The sequence below is a fragment of the Muscardinus avellanarius genome (assembly GCF_963383645.1).
Source record: "Muscardinus avellanarius genome assembly, chromosome: 18".
Lineage (NCBI taxonomy): Eukaryota > Metazoa > Chordata > Mammalia > Rodentia > Gliridae > Muscardinus > Muscardinus avellanarius.
In genome coordinates this window covers 41,887,368-41,913,348 of record NC_137804.1, presented here as the reverse complement: position 1 = coordinate 41,913,348, position 25,981 = coordinate 41,887,368, and the positions used below count along the sequence as shown (strand labels likewise).

General features: G+C 56.8%; 1 protein-coding gene across 1 annotated transcript; it reads right to left on the bottom strand.

Annotated features, from left to right (window-relative positions):
• On the bottom strand, positions 1–25,981 carry KLHL26 (kelch like family member 26; the record flags this gene model as incomplete). The annotated part of the gene is made up of 3 exons (XM_080715289.1): positions 1–1,582; positions 3,321–3,503; positions 25,890–25,981. The coding sequence occupies 3 exons, from the start codon at positions 25,979–25,981 to the stop codon at positions 1–3; spliced, it is 1,857 nt and encodes a 618-aa protein (XP_080571415.1).

Genomic DNA, 25,981 nt, shown 5'->3' with positions numbered 1-25,981 from the left:
CTACCTCCCAGCCCCGGTGCGGGGCAGCAAAACTGGGGCGCAGGCGATGCCTGCAAAGGACTCTGGGAAGTGCAGGTCCCGCTCCCACTCGTCAGTCTCCGTGTTGTACACCTGCACGATGCCCGTCACGTTGTTGAGGCGCCAGTTGTAGCCCCCCACGATGTAGATCTTGCGCTCCAGAAGGCAGCAGCCGGCCTCCGACTGGCCGGCGCGCATGGGCGCCACACTGGTCCACTGGTCGGTCTCCGGCACGTAGTACTCTACGGCCAGCACGTCGAAGCAGCGGTCGGCGTGGTCCATGCGGCCGCCCAGGGCGTAGATGCGGCCGCCGGCCCCCACCATGGCGTGCAGCACCCGGGGCTCGCTCATGGGGGCCTTGAACTCCCACTGGTCCGCGCCGGGGTCGTAGCAGTGCAGCGCCTTCTTGTCCTCGGCGGAGATGCCGTAGCCACCAGAGATGTAGAGCCGGCCGCCGGCCGCGGCCCCGGCGTGGCCCCAGGTCCTGCGCTTCAGGGAGCAGGCGTAGGCCCACTCGTTGCGCCGGGGGCAGTACCGCTCCACCGAGGCCAGGCTGCCCGCCCGGTTGCGGCCGCCGGTGGCGTACACCATGCCGCACAGCACGTTCAGCTGGAACTGGATGCGGCTCTCCTGCATGGCCTGCAGGCGCAGCCAGCGGTTGCGGTGCGGGTCGTAGCGGTAGCAGGCGTCCACCGCGCCCTCCCCGCTGCGGTACTGCAGGTGCTGGCCGCCGGCCACGTACACGAAGTTGTCCAGCACGGCCACGCACGTGTGGCTGCAGCCCACCTCCATGTCCGTGAGCTCCCGGAAGTGGCGGGCGCCCGGCTCGGGCAGCTGGTACACCTTGCTGCTGACGGCGCGGTCGCTGTCCGTGTAGGGCGTGCCCCCGAAGGCCACCAGCGAGGGCACGTCGCAGCGCACGGCCGTGCGGGGCGACTGCATCTCGTGCTGCCGGAAGGGCAGCACCTGGTAGCTGAAGGCCTCCAGCAGGTACTGGCGGCACAGCACGTCCTCCACCATGACGTCCAGCGTCTGCACGCTGTCCACCAGCTCCGACGAGCGCATGAGCGGGAAGCGGATGTGGCAGAGCACGTGGCTGGCCCGCGGCCGCCGCGCCGGGTCGTGCTGCAGCCAGCGCACGGCGGCGCGGAACAGCTCGATCTCCGAGCAGCTCTGCAGCCGGTTGCTCTGCAGGAAGAAGACCAGGCGCTCCAGCGGCAGCCGCAGGAAGTCCTCCTCCTGCGCGATCTGCGGGAAGTGGCGGAAGGTGAAGGCGTCCACCGAGTCCCGCAGCGAGGCCAGGCTGAAGGTGGTGGCCAGCTGGCCGATGTGCAGGCAGGTCTCCACGCTCATGGCGGCCTTCAGGAACTCCTCGCACAGCTCCACCACCGGCAGCATCTGCAGGAACACGGCGGCGCCCAGCACGTCCTGCACGCAGTCCAGGTCCAGCGCCACCTCCGCGCTGTAGGCGAAGTCCACGATGTGCCGCAGGCCGCGGGCCGACACGCCCTTCAGCTCGATGACGTCCTGGCGGGCCTCTCGCATGCCGCCGGTGAACATGGCCCTGCAGGTGGGAGATTTCTTTTGGAGGAGGGGTAACCAGGGATTGAACCCCGAGCCAGAGGCAGTCCACCTCCGGATGTGCCCCAGGCCTTTTTGTTTTGAAGCAGGGTCTCACCGTGGCTGAGGGTTCTGCTAAGTGGCTGAGGCTGGCCTCAGTCTGCGATCCTCCTGTCTCAGCCTCCCAAGGCCTGTAAGTCCTGGGATTATGGGCTTGCGCCACTCTACCCGGCAAGGATGGATTTTTAACCCAGCCAAGCTACGTGGCTCCCATAAACAGCAGCCCTAGCTCTGGCGCTGCCCAGCCCAGCCATCGGAATGTGGCTCTGGACCGAGTTTCAGGAGCCCCAGGCCCAGGTAGCCTTACCCAGCCTGTGACGGGATGAGTTTGGGGCGGTGGGGCAGGGTGCCTGGCGCAGCCGGGCAGGGAGGCTTTCCCACCACCGTGCGCAGAACCAGCCCCTCACCTGCTGCCCGCTACCTGGGCCAACAGCTCCAGTTCCCTAGCCCAAGCCCCGCAGAATCGCAGGAGGATTGGAGCCAGCGAGGGTCCCTTGGGTGGGCACCAAGGGACTCTGTGCTGAGTCGCCACTATCCCAGGAAGGGCCCAGGAGAACAGCAGCCCCCTGCAGAGAGGCTAGGCTAGGGACCCCGGCTTTGTCCCCTTGCTACCTTGCTTGGGGAACTGGGGAGAGGACAGAGACCAGACTGGAGGGATGGGGGAGGTGGGTTCCAGATCACAGCTCCCCGGGGAGGGGGGAGCCCAGCGGCCTGGGCTACAGCACAGGGAGCCCTGCCTCAGCTGGGCTGGCAGTTCACCCTGGCTTCCTGTGGCAGTGCGCCCTCCCTCGGGCTGGAGGGCTGGGGATGTCCCGGTCCACCTGCCCGTCGGGTGTCTGCACTCAGCAGCGCATCTGGTGTGTGCCAGGAGGGCCGGGGGAGGACAGCCGCCGGCGCCTCCCAGGGCCTCCCGGAGCGGCGCTGCCTGTCTGTCCCTGGAGTCCCTGAAGGAAGACCCAAGCTGTCGCGGCGACAAGAGGGAGCTTTGCCTTTTAAGGACTCTTGGCTGCAGTGCCAGTGGGGAGCCTTTAAAGGGCATCCATCCCCAAACCAGAACGGAAATAGCAGTGGCACCCAGCGGGCTCGGCTGTAGGGTTCCACCACAGCCTTGCTGGGCCCCCGGGGGTGGGGGTTGGTGTGTGGCTCCAGGCACAAGCCTGGGCTGAGGCAAATCTGGGAACAGCTAGGGGGATGCCCTGCTGTCTGGGGGCAGCAGCCTGGCAGGAGGGGGGCTCCTGGCTGTAGCTACGGGGCTAAGGGGGGCATCTCTACCCCATGGCAGCCTCATGTCCAGTGGAGCCTGCCCTGCCCACCCAGCTGCAGGGCCCCAGGGAGGGCCAGCCAGGCCCAACAGCTGGCCAGGGTGTCCCACCATGAGAAGCCTGTGGAGGAACAGACCCAGAAGCAGCTGTGGCCTCCCCAGGGCTCCAGCCATTCTGCCCAGGTGGCCTGAGTGTGGATGCCAAGGGGCAGGGACTTGGCCCATTTCATCCCTACTGGGGCCCGAAGGCCTAGACCAGCGCCTGCATCCGGCAGGTGTTCAGGAAGGATGAGGATGGAGCCGGGTCAAGGACAGTAGGTGGGTGCAGGAACCACCCACCGCCTGCCTCACAGCCTCCCTGAGGACAGAGCTGGCCCTCTAGAAGGTGGCGCTGTCCCTTGTCCCCGTGGTCAGCGCTCACCTGAAGTAGTCGCTGCAGGCTGCCAGGACCACCTTGTGCGCGTGGAAGACCTCCCTGTTGACGGTGAGGACGACGTCCAGGAGCTGGCCCTGGGCGCGGAGTGTGGCCAGGCCCTGCAGCAGGCCGGTGCTGTGGCCGGGCGCCGAGAAGGTGCACTTGAGGGCCCCATTCTTATCGGCCATGCTGTGAGGAGAGCACAAGAGGGACCCGGCTCAGAGGCCTTGGAGGCCCACACACAGCACGCCATGCAGGGACCTCCAACAAGACACTGAGTGACAGACCAGGCGCAGGACACCGTGCCTGATTCCATCGACAGGAGGGCCCCGGACAGGCGGGCCGCAGACACCGGAAGCGGCTGGTAGTTGCTGGCGGTGGGATGAGAAGGAAATGCTTTACTTGGGGTCATGGGGTGTCCTGGCACTAGGGGCCAGTGATGGCTGCACAACCGTGGGAGGACTCAGCCGTCTGCTTCAGAATAGCTTGGGCCGGCCGGGCGTGGGGCGCACGCCTGTAATTATCCCGGGCCTGGGGAGGCTGAGACGGGAGGATTGCAGGTTTGAGGACAGCCTCAGTAAGTAACGAGACTCTCATCAACCCAGGGAGACCCTGTTTCAAAATAATAAAATAAAAATAGGGATGGGGGTGTAGCTCAGAGGTAGAATGCTCTGAGTTCAGGTTCAATCCTTGGAAACACATACACACACACGCGCGCGCACACACACACACACTTGGGCTGGGTGTGGTACCACACATCTGTCATCCAGCAAGTTGGAATCCGAGGAGGGAGGATCAAAGGTTCGAGACCAGCCTGGGCAATTTAGCAAGACCCTGTCTTAAAATAAAAAGGGCTGCGGTACAGCTCAGTGATGGAGTGCCCTGCTTTAAGTCTCAGTACTAAAAATGTCCTGTCCGTGGAGTGGGGGGAGGATGTGGGAGTTCACTAGGGTTCTGCCCTGCCAGCTCCAGGTCCCTCAGTAGGAGAGGCCCCCTGTGCTTGGTCCCAGTTCCCCCAAATTTGAGGAACCAGCCCTGAGTGGTGGCACTGGGGATTGAACACAGAAGTATTCTACCTCTAAGCTGCACCCCCAGCCCTTTTCGTTTATTTATTTTTTATTTTGAAACAGGGTCTCACTAAGTCCCTTGCTCCGCCTTGGATCCTGCTCTTTCAGCCTCCCGAGTGCTGGGCTCGCAGGTGTGCACTTCCGCGCCCGGCTCACTTGGAGAAACTGCTTTTGAGCAGGTCAGTGAGTGAAGATCACAGAAGGCCTGAACATGGCAGAGGAGAGGCTGCCAAGACGCCCGGGGCCCCGGCCTGTGAGACCTGCCCACCCACAGTGAGAGGCAGGAAGGAGACGCCCCTCTTCCCAAGAGGGCAGAAGGAGGCCAAAGGCCCAGGTGCCGCAACCCGCCAGCCCCAAACAATGCCGAGTGTCCAAAAGTTGGTGGCAAGCACAGGCGTGCAGCTGGCGCCACTCAAGCTGGCGCTGTGCCCAGGGGCCCCTGACCTCCCTCAGGCTGCCCTCCGCAGCGCCCTCCCGGAGGCCCTCAGGAAAGGGTGGCAGGGCAGCTGCAGGACCTGCAAGGCGCTCAGGGTCCCATCACAGGGGATGTGGTGTGAGGGAGAGTCGGTACTGGGTGGAAAGCCTCCGCGCCCCGGGCCGCAGCAATGCATGGTAATTCTCAGCTATGGTCGCCTGGACCGGCCGCAGTGCTGGGTGCCGGGGGACAGGCAGGGAGAAGGGTGGCCCCGGAGCCTGTCTCCTGCTCGGGTACAGCTTCCTGCTGCAGTGCTGCCTCCTCTCCCTCACGTCCAGCCACCTTGTGGCCATGTTTCCCAGGGTCAAGATAACAGGCCTCAGAGCAGCGAAAGCGTGCAGGATCCTCAACGCACAGCACCACGCAGGGTGCTGCCATCGGGCCCTGAGCATCCCAGGGCTGGACAGCAGCAGGAGTGAGCGGGCTGGAAGGGGGCCTGCATCGCTCCCCTCCACAGCTCAGCAGCCACCCCGGGGTTCACGGCCTCTTCCCGGGAGCCTGGCTACCTCCTGCCTGCCCCTGTAGCCCCAGCGCTTGCCAGGGCCCTCCTGCAGCATTGACCAGCCGGGAACTGCCTCTGCGAAGACAACCAGGCATGGTGGCACAGGCCTGTGATCCCAGTACTTGGGAGGCTGAGATGGGTATCATAGGTTTGGGATCAGCCTCAACAACTTAGAATTCCTTCCTTCCTCCCTTCCTTCCTTCCATCCTTTCTCTCTCTTTCTTTCTTTCTTAGCAACCCTTCCTTCCTTCCTTTTTTTTTTAAAATACTGAGGATGGAACCCAGAGGCATTCTACCTCCTAGCTACACCCCAGACCTATTTTTTATTCTTTATTATTTTGAAACAGGGTCTCACTGAGATACAAAGGGCCTCACTAAGTAGCTGAGGCTGTCTGTGAACCGTGATCCTCCTGTCTCAGCCTCCCGAATGCTGGGATTGCAAGCGTGTGCCACCACGCCTGGTTCCTATTTTTTATTCTTTATTTTGAAACAGGGTCTCACTGAATTGCAAAGGGCCTCACTAAGTAGCTGAGGCTGACTGCAAACCGCGATCCTCCTGTCTCAGCCTCCCAAGCGCTGGGATTACAAGTGTGTGCAACCACACCCGGCTCAGAAAGACCTTATTTCAAAATAAAAAGGGCTTCTCCCAGCCTCAGCTACTTAGTGAGGCTCTCAACAATTTAGTGAGACCCTGTTTCCAAATAAATTATAAAATAAGGCTGGGATGTAGCCCAGAAGTAGAAAGCCCCTGGGTCCTAGCCCCCAGTACCACACACACACACAAAAGAAATAAAATAAAAAGGGCTTCTCATCAACCTAGAAAGACCCTGTTTCAAAATAAAAATAAGGCCAGGTGTGGCTATGCATATTTGTAATCCCGGTACTTGGGAGGTTAAGACAGGAGGATCAAAGTTTGAAGTCAGCCTCAGCAATTTAGTGAGGCTTCCAGCTATTGAGTGAAACGGTGTTTCCAAATAAAAAATAAAATAGGTCTGGGGGTATAGCTCGGAGGTAGAAGGTCCGTGGGTTCAATCCCTAGTAACACAGAATGAATGAGTAAATAAAATAGGGCTCGGGGTGCAGCTCAGACGTACAATGCCAGAACGCCCCTGAGTTTAATCTCTACTACTGCAACACACACACACACACACACACACACACACACACACACACACACACACACCTGGGACACACAGGAGCTGGGTCCCAGAGCAGAAGGCCACAGGGAGATGGATGGCTAGAGGTGGGGGGTGGGTGCTGCAGAGTGGGGACGGGCACAAGGTCCTGAGAGCAGAGCCGGTCCTCTGGTCGCGGGGTTGCTGTGCAGCTCCTGGCCCCTCTCCCCTCCAGGGAAAGCCCGCCTGCTTCCCCAGCTTCCTGTCCCCCGCTGGCTGCCAAGCTGCAGCCTGCCCGCTCCATCTGTCCAAAGGGCCGAGCAGGGCACGTGGCAGGCACAGGAGCCGCTGGCCTCCCCGACGCCAGGCCCGCAGCGCTGCCCTTTCACGGCAGCAGGTTTCCCCGCGGCTGTTTGAGGAAATCTGGGCTGGTGTAGAAGGGCTTCACGCGCACGCTTTCACCAGAAGCACATTTTCGTGCCAGAGGTGACTTCACGGTCGGGCCACTCGGTCCCCACACACAGTTACTGTGCTCCATAGAGAGATCAAGAAATCAGTGCGAAGCGGCAACCGTGACGAGGATGCACAAAGGACGTGATCTGACAGTTGCCAGGAAAGGAAAGAGGGCTGGCCGGGGGAAAAAACCAGGAGGCGCCCTGTGCACGGCAGGGAGGCTGCAGCCTCGCCGGCCAGGGTCACCTCACTGGGCTGTCTGGCAGCAACCGCTCCATCCATCCTTGTGGGAATCTGAAACAGGACAAGCCCCAGGAAGGCTGTCTAGCAGACCTAACCTTTCTCTCTTTCTTTCTTTCTTTCTTTCCTTTTCTTCTTCTTCTTTTTTTTTTTTTTTTTTTTTTTTGTGGTGCCAGGGATAGAACCCAAGGGCATTCCGCCTTTGAGCTATATCCTCAGCACTATATTTATTTCTTATTTGGAAACAAGGTCTCACAGTGTTGCTGAGAGCCTCACTGAATTACCAAGGCTGGCTTCAAACCTGTGATCCACCTGTCTCAGCCTCCCAAGTCCTGGGATTAGAAGAATACACCACCGCACCTGACAGACCAAGCCACGTCCTAAAGGCTCATATCCTTGACCCAGCAACTCTGCTTCTGAGACTTACACAAGAACATCCTCCAGTATACACAAGGAATTGGGTCCTGGCGCCCATGGGCACCACACTCCTACCATACTCAAGTCCCCTATGTAGAGATGATAGAGCGTTTGGCGGAACCTACACACAGCCTCGCGTAGACCTTAAGTCACCTCTAGATCACTTAGGACACTTGATACGCGGACATCCTGCGGAGAGGCCGTTGCACTGTACTGCTGACGGAATAGCAGGGAAAGAACCTACAACACTCGCTTTTCAGGTATTGTTGGTTTACAGTCGGTTGAAACCAAGAAGAGAGAAGCTTCAGAGCCTTCAGAGCCAGAGGGCTGGCTGGACCACGTCTAGGTCCAAGAGACCAGAAACAAGATAAACACCCAGGCCAGTATGAACTTTTTTTTTTTTTTTTTTTTGTAATGAGGATTGAAGGTGGGGAGGGCACACCACACAAGCCTCCAAGCCACACCCAAGCCCTTTTTATTTTTGATTAATTATTTCTTAATTTTTTTGTGTGTGTGGTACTGGGAATGGAACCCAGGGACACTGTACCTCTGAGCTACACCCTTAGCTCTATTTTTTTAGTCTTATTTATTTATTTATTTATTGTGGTACTGGGGTTCCTGGAAACCCTTCAATCTCCGGGCTACACTCCCAGACCTATTTTATACTTTATTTGGAAACAGGGTCTCTTAAGCCAGCGAGGCTGGCTTCAAACCAGCGTGATCCTCTTGTCTCCGCCTCCCAAGTGTGGGGATTACAAGCGTGCGCTACCATGCCCGGCTAGTCTCATTTATTTTTATTTTTTATTTTTTAAATTTTTTTGTAGTACTGAGGATGGAACCCAGGGGCATTCTATCTCCAAGTTATACTCCCAGCCCTATTTTTTATTCTTTTTTTTTTTTTTTTTTTTTTTTTTTTGGTGGTACTGGGAGTGGAACCCAGGGACTTTCTACCTCCGGGCTATACTCCCAGACCTATTTTCTATTTTATTTGGAAACAGAGTCTCACTAAATTGCTGGGAGCCTCACTAGGTAACTGAGGCTGGCTTTTGAACCTGTGCGATCCTCCTATCTCAGCCTCCCAAGCGCGGGGATTACAAGCGTGCGCCACCACGCCCAGCTCTATTTTTTATTCTTTATTTTGAAACAGGGTCTCACTGAGTTGTGAAGGGCCTCACTAAGTAGCTGAGGCTGTCCATGAACCGCGATCCTCCGGTCTCAGCCTCCTGAATGCTGGAATTATAAGCGTGCACCACCACAACCAGCTTATTTATTTAGTTTTGCGATTCTGGGGATTGAACCCAAGGGCATTCTGAGCCACACACCCCAGCCCTATTTATTTATTCTTTATTTTGAAACAAGGTCTCACTAAGTTGCAGAGGGTCTCAGTAAGTAGCTGAGGCTGCTGGTAAACCTGCAATCCTCCTGTCTCAGCCTCCCAATTACTGGGATCACAAGCGTGTGCCACCAAGCTTGGCTAATTTTATTTATTTAATATGTGTGTGTAGTACTGGGGATTAAACCCAGGGACACTCTACCTCTACACCCCCGGCCCCCCCTTTTTCTTGAGTCTCACTAATTTGTTGAGGGTCTCACTATACTGCCAAGGCTGTCCTTGAACCTGCAATCCTGCTCAGCCTTCAAGTACCGGGATTACAGGTGTGCGCCACTGTGTCCAGCTCTTTCTTTCTTTCTTTCTTTCTTTCTTTCTTTCTTTCTTTCTTTTAACAGGCTCTCGCTGCGTTGCTGAAGCTGGCCTTGAACCTGAGATCCTCCTGTCTTAGCCTCCCAGGTACTGACATCACAGGTGCGTGCCACCCCATCCATCCAGTGAGTTGCTTTGGACATCACAGGCGCGTGCCACCCCATCCAGTGAGTTGCTTTGGATGGAGGGCAGCTGCGGCCCTGAGCTGAGCCAGGAGGAGGCTGTCCTGATGGACACCTGGGGTCCTCACCCAGGCAGGACCCTTGGCCGAGGGCTAGACATGAGGCTGGCCGTGGCTGCGTTCCACTAGTATATAGTCACTGGCAAAGAAAATCCAAACACTCCCATCTGGAGCTGAACAATCCTGACCCAGAAACGGGCCAAGCCGGACCCACCGCCGGTTCAAGGTGTGGGTCCCGCGTAGCTCCGTCCTCTCCCACCCTGCTCCACGTGCCCAGCAGTGGGTATGCCTCCTCTCAGCTTACGACTGGCCGGAGCCCCCCACCAGGGCAGAAGAGGAAGGCAGGGAGGGTGGAGGTGGGCAGGCGGAGGGAGGGCAGGATGACTAAGGTCCTCCCGGCCAAGAGGGGAAGGCCCATTACTCAGGCTGGCCCAGACAGGGGGCGGTGGTGTGGACGGCGGCGGCGGCCTGAGCGGCCCCCCGAGTCACGGTCACCGGCTCGTGAGTCATCGGAGCCAGTGCGTCAGCGGCCCGCCAGCCATCCCTAGAGGCCACTCACCAGCTGCCCAGTTGCACCCCCAGCCTAGACCTGGCCCCTGTGTGGCCCCAGTCCCCACCACAGTCCTGGCCCGGCGTGGGCCACTCTGACAACCCCAGCACTGGCATGGGGCACCCAGCAGGGCCCGGGCAGTGTGAGACATAAACACGCCCAGGCCTCCCTGGGCCCACACTGCAGCCTCCGGTCCCCTCTAAACAGAGCATGTGGGCACTGGGGGGCATGAATGCCAAGCCAGCCACCTGTCCCAGGGCCCAGAACCCCGGGCTGCCTGCCTGGGCTCCCCCTCCCCAGGCCTGCAGGGGGGCCTTGAATTCTGGCCCTAGGGGCTGCACTGGGGGTGCAAGTCAGCAGGAAGGTCACTAAAGCTCACAGCCATGGGAGCCACAGCATGGAGGGAGGGGGTTGTGGGACAGGGAGGAGCTCATACTTTGGGGAGGGACCTTGCACCTGCCACCTGGATGGCTCTCTCAGCTGAACTGTGGCCTTACCGGGCTGCTGCCTGGACAGGATATCTGGGGCCTCAGACCTGGTCTTCTCATTGGAATGTCAAAAAAAAAAAAAAAAAAAAAGGCAAGGAGAAAGAATTTCAGGGAAACATTTTTTGGGGGTTTTGTAACCTTCCCACCCCCCACGCAAAGCCCGCTGCCCTCACACTGCCTGAGCCACCGCCAGCCCGGCCGCCCCTTGAAGCCCGAGCGCTTCCACTCCCAGAGTGGGCTCTGGTTTTATTGTCTGTGTGGCTCTGAAGCACAGGCCCTGCAGCTGGTCGGCTCCCACCCCAGCCCAGGCGATGGCCCACAGGGCTGCAGGGGGACACTGCACTTCTGGGAACAGCAAGCAGGGGACATCGGAGTGGCCGAGGGGCCTCTGCCCCAGCCAGCCCCAGACCAGTGACTGAGCACCTCCTCCTAGACCCTCCTCAGAGAGCTCCACCTAAGATCCAGGAAGAGAAGGGGGGGGAGGGAGGGGGGGTGGGAGGGAGAGAGAGAGAGAGAGAGAGAGAGAGAGAGAGAGAGAGAGAGAGAGAGGAGAGAAAGAGAAATGGAGACTCCGAAAGAGAGGGGAAGACAGAGACCCAGAGAGGGGGCAGCAGAGACCCAAAGAGACAGAGACCGGGAGAGAGAGGTGACTAATTCTGAGCTGGGCGTGGGGGCACACGCCGACACAGGAGGATCGCAGGTGTGACCAGCCTCAGCCTCAGCACTGCAGTGGGGCTCTCAGCAACCTGGCAAGACTGTCTCAAAAACAAATAGCTGGGCATGGTGGTGCACGCTTGTAATCCAGCATTCGGGAGGCTGAGACAGGAGGATCAAAGTATGCGGACAGCCTCGGGTACTTAGTGAGGTCCTTTGCAACTCAGTGAGATCCTGTTTCAAAATAAAGAATAAAAAAATAGGGCTGGGGATGTAGCTTGGAGGTAGAATGCCCCTGGGTTCCACCCCCAGACCCACAAGAAATAACATGTATATATGTATAAATAAAAGGGCTTGAGTGTAGCTGAAATAGAATGCCCCTGGGTTACTCCACAGTACATCTCCCAGAAAAGACTAATTCTGACTTGCCTAGCAGGGGTCCCTTCTTGAGGCCATCAGGGTGGTCTCACCGCCCAGAAAGAGGCCCAGGAAGGGGGCTCAGCCTGCCTCCCTGGGTGGTGGTCAGCCCTCTGCAGCCATAGTGCCCTGCCAGCCTGTGCATGGCCAGGCCATGACAGCAGGGTGTCCCCTCAGAACACCCCGCTGAGTGGGCACCACCCAGGCAGGGCAGTGCAGCCTGGCTCCCAGCCCACCACTTGGCCAGCAGCCTTCAAGGGGACTTCACTTTACCCTCATTTTGCAGACAGGGAGGTTGAGGCAGAGGTTCCGGCATTCACCGAGACCAGAGTAAAAGAAAGGCAGAAGGACAGCAGTCCCACACACAGCATAGGTGGGCGCCCGTGATCATCACCAAGATGCAGGTGGGGAAACTGAGGCTGGGAGAGCTGAGAGTGCCCGCCAAGACTGCCTGAGCCAGAGGATGAACTTGGGTGTAAGAGCAGGCTAAGCAGGGGCTCTCGATGCTGGCCCAGGCAAGGGTGCGAGTCCAGCTGCCCTCCAGGGAAGAAGCCCACCCTGAGAAAACGAGGGCGCCCGCCAGCCCGCGGCTGCCCGCCTTCCAGAGTCCTGACCTGCTACTCCATCTGCCCAGCTGAGCCCCAGGCCCCACCTGGATCAGGTGGGGAGGGTGCTGTCTCCCACCATGTCTAGGTGCCTGCCCCCATGTGGGAGAGGCGTGTGAACAAGTGAGTGGGAGGAAGGACGGGGCAGAAGGCCGGATGATGGAGGGATGGGCAAAGGATGGACGGGTGAATGGGTGGGTAGGTGGAGAGGAATGTTTCGATGGATGGGTGGGTGGGTGGGTGGGTACATGGGTGGATAAACAGGTACAGGTGTGATGGGTAGGCTCGTGGGTAGGTGGATGGATGGAATGGGGGTGGGTGGATGGATGGATGGTGGTGGGTGGATAGAAGGATGATAGATGGGGTGGGGAGATGGATGGATGGATGGATGGATGGATGGATGGATGGATGGAGGTGGGGAGATAAATGGGGGGTGGGGAGACGGATGGATGGGGGGTGGGGAGATGGATGGATGGATGGATGGAGGTGGGGAGATAGATGGGGGTGGGGAGATGGATGGGATAGGGGTGAGTGGGGAGATGGATGGATGGATGGATGGATGGGGTGGGGAGATGGATGGATGGATGGATGGGGTGGGGAGATGGATGGATGGATGGATGGGGTGGGGAGATGGATGGGATAGGGGTGAGTGGGGAGATGGATGGATGGATGGGGTGGGGAGATGGATGGATGGGGGGTGGGGAGATGGATGGATGGATGGATGGGGTGGGGAGATGGATGGATGGATGGATGGGGTGGGGAGATGGATGGGATAGGGGTGAGTGGGGAGATGGATGGATGGATGGGGTGGGGAGATGGATGGATGGGGGGTGGGGAGATGGATGGATGGATGGATGGATGGGGTGGGGAGATAGATGGGGATGGGGAGATGGATGGGATAGGGGTGAGTGGGGAGATGGATGGATGGATGGATGGATGGGGTGGGGAGATGGATGGATGGATGGATGGGGTGGGGAGATAGATGGGGGTGGGGAGATGGATGGGATAGGGGTGAGTGGGGAGATGGATGGATGGATGATGGATGGATGGGGTGGGGAGATGGATGGATGGATGGATGGGGTGGGGAGATGGATGGATGGATGGATGGATGGATGGATGGATGGAGGTGGGGAGATAGATGGGGGGTGGGGAGATGGATGGATGGGGTGGTGGGGAGATGGATGGATGGATGGGGTGGGGAGATGGATGGATGGGGCGGTGGGGAGATGGATGGATGGATGGGGTGGGGAGATGGATGGGACAGGGGTGGGTGGGAGATGGATGGATGGGGTGGGGAGATGGATGGATGGGGTGGGGAGATGGATGGATGGATGGGGGTGGGAGATGGATGGATAGGGGTGGGTGGGGAGATGGATGGATAGGGGTGGGTGAGGAGATGGATGGATGGATGGGGTGGAGAGATGGATGGATGGGGTGGTGGGGAGATGGATGGATGGATGGAGGTGGGGAGATAGATGGGGGTGGGGAGATGGATGGATAGGGGTGGGTGGGGAGGTGGATGGGATAGGAGTGGGTGGGGAGGTGGATGGATGGATGGGGTGGGGAGGTGGGTGGATGGGGGTGGGGAGATGGATGGATGGATGGGGTGGGGAGGTAGGTGGATGGATGGGGAGGTGGCTGGGTGGCAGGGCGAGGACTCCTACGTGGCAGCACCAGGCTGGAGCCCTCTCTTCTTGCCTTTGGCCACTGCTCACCCCTCTCCATGAAGCGCCCTGCCTGCATCCTAGCCAGAGCATACCGTCTTGACTAGGAACAACCAGGAAGCTCTCATCAGGATGTCTGCCTCGGGGCCTTTGCACTCCTCTCTTCCAGTCCCCAGACCCTCCTCCCTGCCCTGTACCCCCAAGTCCACCATCTCCTCCATGCTAAGTGCCTCTGCTGCCTCCAGAGCTAAGCCTCCTCTGGGAGCAGAGTCCCCCGCAGCCTCCTCAGCCCACAGCCCACCTGGGTCCCTGCGGGGCCAGCTAGCAGGCAGATCTCAGGCTGAGGTTTTCCCACTCACAGGAGAGCATCCCAGCCACAGCCCACCCCCTCCGCCCACTGCCTACTCGATTGGCAAACCCCCGTGGCTCCACAGATTGGGCAGGTAGGTCCTGACTGTAGGACACGAGGTGCTGCTGAGAATCTGTGAAATTCCAGCACTGCACCCATTCCAGCAACTGGCCTGGCCTGCTGCCTCCCCGGCAGGGAGACGCTGAGGCCCTGGGACAGAGCTGCCAGAAGGCGCGTGCGCACCCCACCGAGGGCAGCCCCACAGCTCTGCTGGAGGGCCTTGACCACAACACGAATTTCAGCATCAGGAGGAGGTTGTGAAAACCACCATGTTAGGGTACCTAATCCTTCCTTTCTCCTCATAAGAACCCCATGCTTTCCTTGGAGAACTTCAGTTCTCCACTCTCAGCCCCAGTGGTGGGGACCAGGCAGACCCTGCAACAGGGCTGAAAAGGAGGCCCACGGGCCAGGCTGACCAACCGGAGCTTCCCGGCCCCTGGCCAGTGATGACTGACCCCAGGACTGGGCTGTGGTCCACCTAGTCAGCCTTCCCTCAGACTCCCCTACCCCAGAGCTACCCCAGACACTTGCTTTCCCTTGGGGTTCGGGGCTGCTGAGCGCACAGCGGGGATCAGCTTCCCACAGGTGGGCAGCGGCCAGGAGAGGGAAGGCAGAGCTGAAAGAGAGGAGTCACGGGTTCTGGAGGAGTCCTTCCAACCTTGAACCCCAGTGTATCTAAAACTGGAATTTTCCCTGAATTTTCTTCGTCAGACTCTTCAATTTTGAACTAAAGGCAGCAGTTTTCTGGCTCTAGGAACCAGAGGGGGCTTGGAGGGTAGAGGCTTAGATCTGGCAGTGACATCCAGACAAGCCTCTAGAAAGACTGCCTGGACTCCCCTGCACTCAGCTCCTGTCCCGAGGGCAGCATAAGAAAGCACTGCCAACCCAGCAGGTGTGACTGAGCTGGGATGGCCAGGGCTGGCCGCCGGTCACTGGCCCATAGACTGCACTCCTGTTCCTGAGCCCCCGAGGGCCCTGCCTCCTGCGGCAGGGAGCCAGGGCACCTGGGGGGCAAGGGCCGACAGACCGCAGTGAGAACCCCCAGCAGGACTTGAACCCCAGGCCTGGAACACCTTCCCCAGAGGGAAGCTTGGGTTGCTGTGGCAGGAAGCCCAGCTGAGGCCTCAGGGAGCCTCCGGGCCTGTGCCCAGGCAGCCACCAGCCACCCTAACACCCACCTGGGAAACACCACTGAGGACAGGCCTCACCTCGACATCCCACGGAGAACAGAGCCCTGCGGATATCCAGCCCAGACCTCCCGCCCCATCCCGACTTTGCCCCTAGGACTTTCACGGTGTCAGAAAACATCTTGGGCCTTGATCCTCGGGTGACCCCCCCCCCCAAGGCCTTTAAAAAGCCCTCAGACCCAGCCCCCGGCTGAGCGGTCAATTCCGGAAGCCTTGCCCTCGCAGGCGAGGTCCGGGTCCCCTGGGCGCCCGCGGTCACTTCCTCCGGCCTCGGTGTGCGGGGTGGCCCGATGCTCGAGGCACTCCTCGGCCAGGGCTGGACCCGCACCAAGGTCCGCCCGGCAGCCTCCTAGCAGAGCCGGGGCGGGGCGGGGAGCAGGAAGGGGCCGAGGCTCGGGTTAACAAGTGTTAAGAGAGCCGTCTGCACAGCTGCGCGGCTACTAGAGGCGGAGGTGGGCCGGCAGCCCCGCGGGCTCGGCCCCACTTCCCACCTCAGGCAGCTGCGGGAGATGGCTGGCCTCCCTGCACTTCCTCAGCACTCACAGGCGCGAGGCTCTGCTCACCGACCGAGCGAGAGAGATTTCCATTCTCTTTTTTTTCCATTTTCTTTTTTCTAATCTTTCGCACTGTGGATTGAACCCAGCTACACTATAGCCTTCTAATTATTCTGTTGCCATTGTTCTTATTTAGTGGTACTGGGAATTCTAGCTCTGAGGTACTCCCAGCCCTAGTTTATTTTTTATTTTGTAACAGGACCTTATTAAATTGCCCGGGCTGGCCTCAAACCTGCAATCCTCCTGTCTCAGCTTCCCAAGTACTAGGATTACAGGCGTGCATCACGGTGCCCCGCTGCTTTTAATTTTGAAACAGGGTTTCAAGGCGTATGTAGGGTTGCAGGGCGCTGGCTTCTCCGTGGCTGATTCACTGGCATCTGTGAGGAAGTTCTGTGCTTTACCCAGACCCTGCCCAGTAACCAAAGTGGAGAGGAGGCGGTGGCCCTCACAGCTGGCAGCTCCAGACTCAGCGTGACTGCCTGGGCATGGCTGCAGCTCCGTGCCAAGCACCCCAGCTCCTGTGCAGGTGCTGAGGGCAGGTGCTGAGCCCCACAGGGCGAGCTCCAGGGGCGCAGATCCTGAAGCAGAGTGGTTTGTGGTGAGCGAGCAGGGCAGCTCCGCCACCTCCCCTGCCCTGCCTGGGGCCTGCTCCTGGACAGGAATCACACACCACTCCTGGAAGGAGGGAGCTGGGACATCTGGGGGCTGATAAGGCACCTGGTGCAGTGAGAGCAGCCAGAATTCCCCCAGAGGCCTGAGACCTGGCTCTGAAGAGTCAAGACCCCGCCTGCCCCTCCCTCGGGGAGGCCACCAGGCCAAAGGAACCAGACCTTCTTGGAAGGCCACACTGTCCCCTGCAACTTCCTAACAGGAGCTGTGTGCAGGGCCGGGCTTCCTGGAGCCAATCCAGGGGATGAGCACCGAAGGCCAGCTGAGGTTTAAACAGGCAGAGGCCACAGAGCCAAACCGAACCAAGACAAGCCCGCTGGCCCCGGCATCCAGGGATGCCTGTGGCTGGCGCACCCCTCACCCCCAGAGGCAGCGTGAGCAGCAGCGCCGGGCCTGGCCAGGCGCCTGTGAGGCCCGACAGATGGGCCAACCAGATGGGTGTGGCCAGGAGGTTCCCCCGGAACTCAGCCGGCCAGTACCTCACGGCGCCGGAATCTCGGCTGGGGAGGTTCAAGTCCCCAGGGGCTCCTCATCCTCCCCACCACCCAGGAGCCTGCCTGCACCCTCGGAGGGCCTGGCCAGAGGAGGCCCGCAAAACAAGTGGCTTTTGTTCAGACGCCCCGGCAGGGCCGCCTCCCCTCGGCTGGGCGGCCTCAGCAGCCACTCTGGTCCAGCCTGAGGCTTACTCGGCCATTAACGACCATCTCTACTAGGCAACCGGGTTTTTGTTGATCCCTCGAGAGAGACAGGAAGGAGAACACGCTTTACTCTTTCTTTTCTTCCCCCTTGCTTGCAGAAAAGAGAACTTGGAACAAACAAGTTACGTAACGGTGGGGGCGGCAGGGGTGGGAGGCGCCGCTCCCAGCAGCCTCTTGAGCTGTGGTACTGCTGGAAGGCCCAGGGGGAGACAGCCGCCACCCATCCTGGCCCAATGACAAGACCCTCTGTGGACAGAGGGACAGAGGCGGGCGCTGCCCCGCAGGGGAGGCCCACTCACACACGAGGCTGGCTTCCCGGAAGACTGGAGCCCCCCGAGGAGGAAGGGGGTGTCCCGCCACTGGACTGCCGGCCTGGGAGGACAGACACTCCCTGGTCCGGACCTCCACCCCACCTCCCTCTACCTGGATATCACAGGCGACTCTTCCTGTGTGCCACCCACATTCTGGGCACCCAAGACAGCAAGACGGGGACACAGTCCCCACCCACAAAGCTCGCACTGTGGACTCACCAAATGTTAGGTCATTGTTTGATTCGTGTGCGTGTGTGGTACTGGGGGTTGAGTCCAAGGACATTCTACCTCTGAGCTGTGCCTCCAGACCTATTTTATATTTTATTTTGAAACAGGGTCTCCTTAAGTCACGGAGGGCCTCACTAAGTTGCTGAGGCTGGCTTTGAACCTGTGATCCTCCTGTCTCAGCCTCCCGAGTACTAGGATTACAGGTGTGCGCCGCCACACTCAGCCCATTTGATAAATTTGGTAAGAGATGCTAGGTCACCAAATGGCGTTAGCAGTAAAGGATTCGCATCCACATGACCCAGCAGTTTTTTGTTTGTTTGTTTTTGCAGTTCTAGGAACTGAAACGGGGCCTCACACGCGCTTGGCAAGTGCTCTACCGCAGAGCCACACCCTCAGCCCTTTTTATTTTTTTATTTTGAAACGAGGTCTTGCTAATTTGCCCAGACTAGCCTTGGGCCTACTATCCTCCTGTCTCAGCCTCCCAGGTACTGGGATTACAGGTACTGGGATTACCGGCTCTTCCTCAGCTGCTCTTTAGTAAAAGAAAACAAGCTTAGACGTCACCAACTGCTGAATGGGGAAACACAATGTGGTCTACCCACGCTATGGAATATTATTCAGCCACAAAAAGGAACAAAACAGGATGGACCTTGAGAACATGACGCTGAGTGACGGGAGACAGACTCAAAAGGCCGCACAAAAGGATCGCAGGTTCGAGGCCAGCCTCCGCAACTTAGCAAGGCCCTGTTTCAGAATAAATCATAAAACAGGGCTGGGAGTCTAGCTCAGAGGGAGATGCCCCTAGGTTCAATCCCTAGTACCCCCACACACAATGTAAAATAGTGTTGGGGGTATAGTTCAGAGGTCGACTGCCTCTGGGTTTAACCCCAGTACCAGGAGAGAGACAGAGAGGAGAAATGGGTGAATTTTCTGTTATATAAATTTTACCTCCAAAAAATAAACAAGGTGATGAAAGCAAGTGGCGTGAAGCCGGGCGTGACGGCGCAGGCTTGTAACCCCAGGACTTGGGAGGCTGAGCCAGGAGGAGCGCACATTCGCGGCCAGCCTCAGCTACTCAGCGAGGCCGCATGCAACTAAAACCCTGTTTCAAAGTAAAGAATAAAAAATAGGGCTGAAGATGTAGCTCTGAGGTAGAATGCCCCTGGGTTTAATCCTCAGTTACACACACACACAAAAGTGCTGTGCAGGCGGCCGAGGCTGCAGTGGGTGAGGAGCCCGGGTGGGGCCCGGAGCCCGGAGGATGGAGGATGAAGAGGGCTGGCGAAGGGTGGGGGCTGGAGCAGGTGGGCGGTGCTGCAGAGGCTCCCGCCTCTCGCTGGGGTCTTTGGGAGATCTTCTACCAATCCCTTTGTGAGGGCTTCAATGTACACCAGCTTAGGGGCCCTGCCCTTCTGCTCCCACAGAAAGAAGCCAGCGATGAGGCCCATCCGCTGCAGACAGCAGTGGGTTTCCACGGTGGGGCATGATGAGTGGGTGTCTCGGGTGGCAGAGATATCTTTGAATAAACTGTCTCCATTTAGGCGAAGATTTCTTAACTCTAACACCAGAAGTATGACCCACGAAAGAAGCATATTGGGGCTGGGGGAGGTGGTGGTGGTACACGCCTACAATCCCAGTACTTTGGAGGCTGACACAGAAGGATCGCAGCTTTGAGGTTAGCCTCAGCAACTGACCAAAACCTTGTTTCTCTTTTTTCTTTTATTTCTTTCTTTTTTTCTGTCCTGGGGATGGAACTCAGGGCATTCTACCTCTGAACTACACTCCCAGTCCTATTTTTTATTTACTTTTTTTTTTTTTTTTTTGGTGGTACTGGGGTTCCTGGAAACCCTGCTATAGTCCCAGACCTATTCTATATTATATATATATATATATATATTTTTTTTTTTTAAACAGGGTCTCTCTCTTGCCGGGCGTGGTGGTGCACGCTTATAATCCCCGCGCTTGGGAGGCAGAGACAAAAGGATCGCGCAGGTTCGAAGCCAGCCGCGCGCGCTGGCTTAGGAGGCCCTGTTTCCAAATAAAAATGTAAAAATAGGTCTGGGAGTGTAGCCCGGAGGTAGAAGGGCTTCCAGGAACCCCAGTACCACCAAAAAAAAACAAAAAACAAAAAAAAAACAGGGTCTCTTAAGCCAGCGCGGCTGGCTTCAAACTTGCAAGATCCTCCTGTCTCCACCTCCCAAGCACGGGGATTACAAGCGTGCGCCACCACACACCCAGCTTTATTCTTTATTTTGAAACAGGTCTCACTGAGTTGCAGAGGGCCTCACTAAGTAGCTGAGGCTGTCTGTGAACCGCGATCCTCCGGTCTTAGCCTCCTGAATGCTGGGATGACAAGTGTGCGCCACCACACCCGGCTCACCTTGTTTCAAAATAGAAAATAAAGCCAGATGTGGAGAGGCAGGTTTGTAATCCCAGCACTTGGGAGGTTGAGACAGAAGGATTGCAAGTTCAGGGCCAACCCCACCAACCTAGTAAGGCCCTCTACAATTTAGTGAGATCCTGCTTCAAAATAAAAGAATAGCTGGGCGTGGTGGCACACTCTTGTAATCCCCCACACTTGGGAGGCAGGGACAGGAGGATCACGCAGGTTCGAAGCCAGCCTCACTGGTTTAAGAGACTCTGTTTCCAAATAAGAATATAAAATAGGTCTGGGAGTGTAGCCAGGAGAAGGGTTTCCAGGAACCCCAGTAACACCAAAATAAAAAGAATAAAATAGGGCTGGGAATGTAGAACAGAGGTAGAATGTCCTTGGGTTCCATCCCTAGTACCCCCCACACACAGATGAATACAGAGCCCGGTACAGTGGTGCACGTCTATAATCTCAGTACTTAGAGGCAAGACAGGAGGATAGTGGGATTGAGGCCAGCCTCAGCAACTTAGCTAGACCCTGTTTCAAAACAAAACAAAACAAAAAATAAGCCGGGCGTGGTGGCGCACCCTTGTAATCCCAGCATTGGGGAGGCTGAGACTGGAGGATAGTGGTTCGCGGACAGCCTCAGCTACTTAGTGAGGCCCTCTGCAACTCAGTGAGACCCGGTTTCAAAAAAAAAGAATAAACTGGGCGTGGTGGCACAGGCTTGTAATCCCTGCACTTGGGAGGCTGAGACAGGAGGATCGCGCAAGTTCAAAGCCAGCGTCAGCTACTCAGTGAGGCTCTCAGCAACTTAGCGAGACCCTGTTCCCAAATAAAATATAAAATGGGTCTGGGAGTGTAGCCCAGAGGTAGAAAGCCCCTGGGTTCTACCCCCAGTACCACCAAAAAAAAAAAAAAAAAAAATAGGGCTGGGGGTGTAGCTTGGAGGTAGAACGCCCCTGGGTTCCATCCCCAGTACTGCAAAAATAAAGAAAGAAAGAAAGAAAATAAAGAAAAGAAACAAAGTGAAGTGTGGTGGCACCCACTGTTATCCGGGGGACCTCAGAGACTGGAGCAGGAAGACCATAGGCTAGTGAGACCCTGTCTCAAAGTAAAGATATATCTGTATATAGTCAGGAGTGGTGGCGCACGCTCTAATTCCAGTATTTGGGAGGCTGAGACGGAGGCTTGTAGATTCACGACCAGCCTCAGCCATGTTGCGAGACCGTCGGCAACCTAGAGAGTCCTTGTTTCAAAACAAAAAATAAAAAAGGCTGGAGATGTAGCTCAAAGGCAGAACACCTGGGTTTAATCCGATCCCCCTGGTTTAATCCTCAAATCCCTACTACTGCAAAAAAAAAAAAAAAAAAAGGTACCTCTCCCATACAACCCATCTTTCCTCTCTGAAGTAAGTGCCCAGGACGGTGCAATATGTGTACACAAAGACACACGCCTAGATTTCATGGGAAACTTGTCAAAACGGATCCAACCTAAAATGGATAAACACACACTGTTGTTTGGATAAATGGTCTACACACAACACTGTGTGAACGGTTTATCTTCATTCAGCGGTGATAAGGAATAAACTTCTGACACAACAACGTGGTTTAGCCTCAAAACCACATGTGAAGAAGCCGGGCGCGGTGGCACACACTTGAAATCCCAGCATCCTGGAGGCTGAGACCGGAGGATCGCGGTTCGCCGACAGACTCAGCTACTTAGCGAGGCCCTCTGCAACTCAGTGAGACCCTGTTTAAAAAAAAAAAAAAAAACTAAACTAAAAAAATAGGCCTGGGGGTATAGCTTGGAGGTACAATGTCCGCTGGGTTCCGTCCCCAGTACTGAAAAAAAAAAAAAAATACGTGAAGGAAAGGAGCCCATGTACAGAGGTTTATACGCACAATCCTGGCCGGGCATGGTGGCGCACGCTTGTAATCCCCACGCTTGGGAGGCTGAGACAGGAGGATCGCGCAGGTTCGAAGCCAGCCTCAGCTACTTAGTGAGGCTCTCAGCAACTTAGTGAGACCCTGTTTCCAAATAAAAGTATAAAATAGGTCTGGGAGTATAGCCCGGAGGTAGAAAAGCCCCTGGGTTCCACCCCCAGTACCACCAAAATAATAATAATAATAATAATACGCACGATCCTGGGGGCTAGGTCACAGCTCAGGCGTAGAGCACTGGCCTAGCATGTGAGGTGCTGAGCCGGATCCCCAGCACTATGCAAAAAAAAAAGAGCTTGACTAGGGCGTGGCGGGGCATGCCTGCAATCCCAGGACTCCAGAGGCTGAGACAGGAAGATGCAGGATAGAGGCCAGCCTCAACAACTCAACGAGACACTGTTTCAAAATAATAAAAAGGGCTGGGGTGTGATTCAGAGGTAAAATACCCCTGGGTTCAAAGTTCAATTCAATCCCATATATATGTGTGTGTGTGTGTGTGTGTGTGTGTGTGTGTGTGTGTGTGTGTGTACACACATACACATACATACAGTGTCATGGGACTAATGCTTTACAATTCCATTTATATTTATATAAAATTTCTCTCTTTCTTTTTTTTTTTTTTTTTGCAGTACTGGGGATGGAACCCAAGGGCATCCTACCTCTGATAGACACCCCCAGCCCTTTTTTTTAGTCTTTATTTTGAAACAGGGTCTCGCTGAGTTGCGAAGGGCCTCGTTAAGTAACTGAGGCTGTCCGCGAACCGCGATCCTCCCGTCTCAGCCTCCCGAATGCTGGGATTGTAAGAGTGTGCCACCATGGCCGGCTTGTATAAAATTTCTAGGCAAAACTATGAGGAGCAAAGCAGGTCAAGATGTCTCTGGAGCAAGATGTGGGACTGTCTGCAAACAGTCTTGAGGGAACTCTCTGGGGTGAAGGAGCATCCCGAAACACTGACCTGAGCTGAGGTGCAGTTCAGTGGTTAGCACTTGCCCCCGTATGGACAAAGCCCTGGCTTCCATCAGTGACACCGCAAAGAAACAATAATAAATAAATAAGTAAGTAACTTGTGGTGAGGGAAGTACAACACAATAAACATATTAAAACTCAAAGAACTGTTCGGTTAAAATGAGTGAATTATATGGTATGTACTTATACCTCCATAAAGCTGTTTAAAAACACAGGCATGGCGGCACATGCCATAATCCTAGTATTTGAGAGGCTGCAACAGGAGGATCGCGGTTCGTGGACAGCCTCGGCTCCTTAGTGAGGCCCTCTGCAACTCTGTGAGACCCTGATTCAAAATAAAGAATAAAAAATAGGGCAGGGGGTGTAGCTCGGAGGTTGAATGCCCCTGGGTTCCATCCCCAGACCCACAAAATAAATAAATAAATAAATAAATCGCCGGGCATGGTGGCGCACGCTTGTAATCCCCGCACTTGGGAGGCGGAGACAGGAGGATCACACTAGTTTGAAGCCAGCCGCACTGGCTTAGGAGACCCTGTTTCCAAATAAAAATATAAAATAGGTCTGGGAGTGTAGCCCGGAGTAGAAGGGCTCCCAGGAACCCCAGTACCACAAATTAAATAAATAAATAAATAAATAAATAAGTAAATAAATTTAATTACATGGGACCTGGGCATGGTGGTGTATGCTTGTAATCTCAGTACTTGGGAGGCTGAGATAGTACAAGTATCACAGATTTACAGCCAGCCTCAGCTACTTAGTGAGACCCTCCACAGTTTAGTGAGACCCTGTTTCAAAATAAGGAATAAAAAATAAGGCTGGGAGGATAGCTCAGAGTTAGAATGCCCCTAGGTTCAATCCCCAGTACCACAAAAATAAAATAGGAGCTGGTGCAGTGGCGCACACCTGTAATCCCAGTACTTGGGAGGCTGAGAGAGGAGGATCACAGGTTGGAGGTTAGCCTCAGCAAGTAGTGAGACTCTTATCAACCTAGCAAGACCCTGTTTCCAAATAAGAAATAAAATCGAACTAGGGGTGTAGCTCGAAGATAGAATGCCTCTGGGTTTAATTCCCAGTACCAGAAAAAAATAAAATAAAATAGGGCTGGGAGTGTAGCTCAGAGGTGGTATGCCCCTGGGTTCAATCTCCAGTACTACAGGAAAAAGGAGTCAGTGCTGGGCGTGAATACAACACCATAACTTGGGAGGCTGAGACAGGAGGACCGTAGGTTCAAGACCAGCCCGCTGGGGGTGTAGCTCAGTGGTAGAAGGCCTACTCACCATGCACAAAGCCCTGGGTACAGTCCACCCCATCTCTCCCTGACCTGCCACTTCATGCCTGTAATCCAGCCCCCAGCCCGCTCTGATCCCTGATCATGTCCCCAGGTCCTGTGAGGTCTCCTTGACTCCTGCTGAGGCCTCCAGTCTTGCCTCAGACCCACTCCCCACAAAGGCTGCTCACTCCTCTGGTCACAGATAAGAGACCCACTCCCTGGCCGCCCTCTGCCAGCTCACCTCAGCCTCAAGGCGCATCCTTGCAAACGCTCAGGGCCTCTGCCTCCTGTGTGCCCCAGCTGGGCCACCCCATGTGGCTCCATTCTACAAGGTTTCCAAAGCCCCTTCATGCCCCAGCCACCAGACTACTCTGACCAGCTCCAGCCAACCCCCCCCCAAAAAAAAGAAGATGGACTCCATAACACACAGCACAGACCAACTTTATCATCCAGCCCATGACTGGGGTGCTTGACTCCCGCTCCTCTGGCTCAGTAGCCAGCATGGGAGCAGGGGCTTGCACTCCCTCCTTGGCCAGCCAAGGGTGGTAGGCGAGGTGGGAGGGTCTGGGTCATGCTGGCCTTGCCCAGTGGGAAAGTGGGGGCAGTGCTCTCTAAGGCAAACATTCTTCCCTTAAGAGAATCCAAATCCCTGCACACAAGCATATAAACACTACAATTTTTTTGTGTGTGTGCAAATTCTGAGGTTAAAGCAATCCATCTCAAGACTTGGCCACAGAGAAAGAAAGCCTCCCACTGACCAAAAGAATGACATCTCCTCCCATGTCTGAAGGTAAGATCAAGCCTGAAGAGAAGGGGGATTCGAATCGCAGCCTCTGTAACACTCTTCAGACTCCCTAAGACCCACCCCAGCCCCTCAGCACCCCTGGGACCACCGTGTTGCTCCAGAGGCCTCTCTACCTCTCAAGACCTGCAGGGACCTCCAGGCCACTCAGTCTCCCAGGCCTCTGTTCCTCTGTCGGGCCCTCAGCTGGGCTTAAACCCTCCCTTCAAAGCCTCCCAGCCTTCCTTCCTCCCCAGGACCCTTCGGCATGCCCAGGACCACCTTTAGCCACGCTGAGGTCCTTCAGCACCTCCCAGGAAGCCTTGGGCCTCAGCCTCCTCCTCGAACCCGAGATATCCCCTGTGGCAGCTGTCAGACCCTCTCTGTCCCCAGCCCCTCGGCCTCTCCACGGCCGGTCACAGCCAGAGCCATTCCCAGGACCCCAGGGCCCAACGTAGACACCTGGTCCTGCGGAGACCAGGACCACGACGGCTGCCCCCCGACACCCCGGGACCGCCTAGTCCCAGTGGCCCCCTAAAGACCACAGTCCCGCGGTGGAGCCGGGCCAGGCCTGTCCCCGGCCCCCCGGGAGCCCCAGGACTGCCCACTTGCCCGGGCCCGGGGACAGGTGTAACCTGTCATGCAGGCCGGAACTCACCTGTTCGGGCGCTCGGGACCAGACCCCGCGCCGAAGCCGCCGCCGCCGCCAGCGCCACCGCCGCCAGCGCCGACTCCGCCGGACTCCGCCAT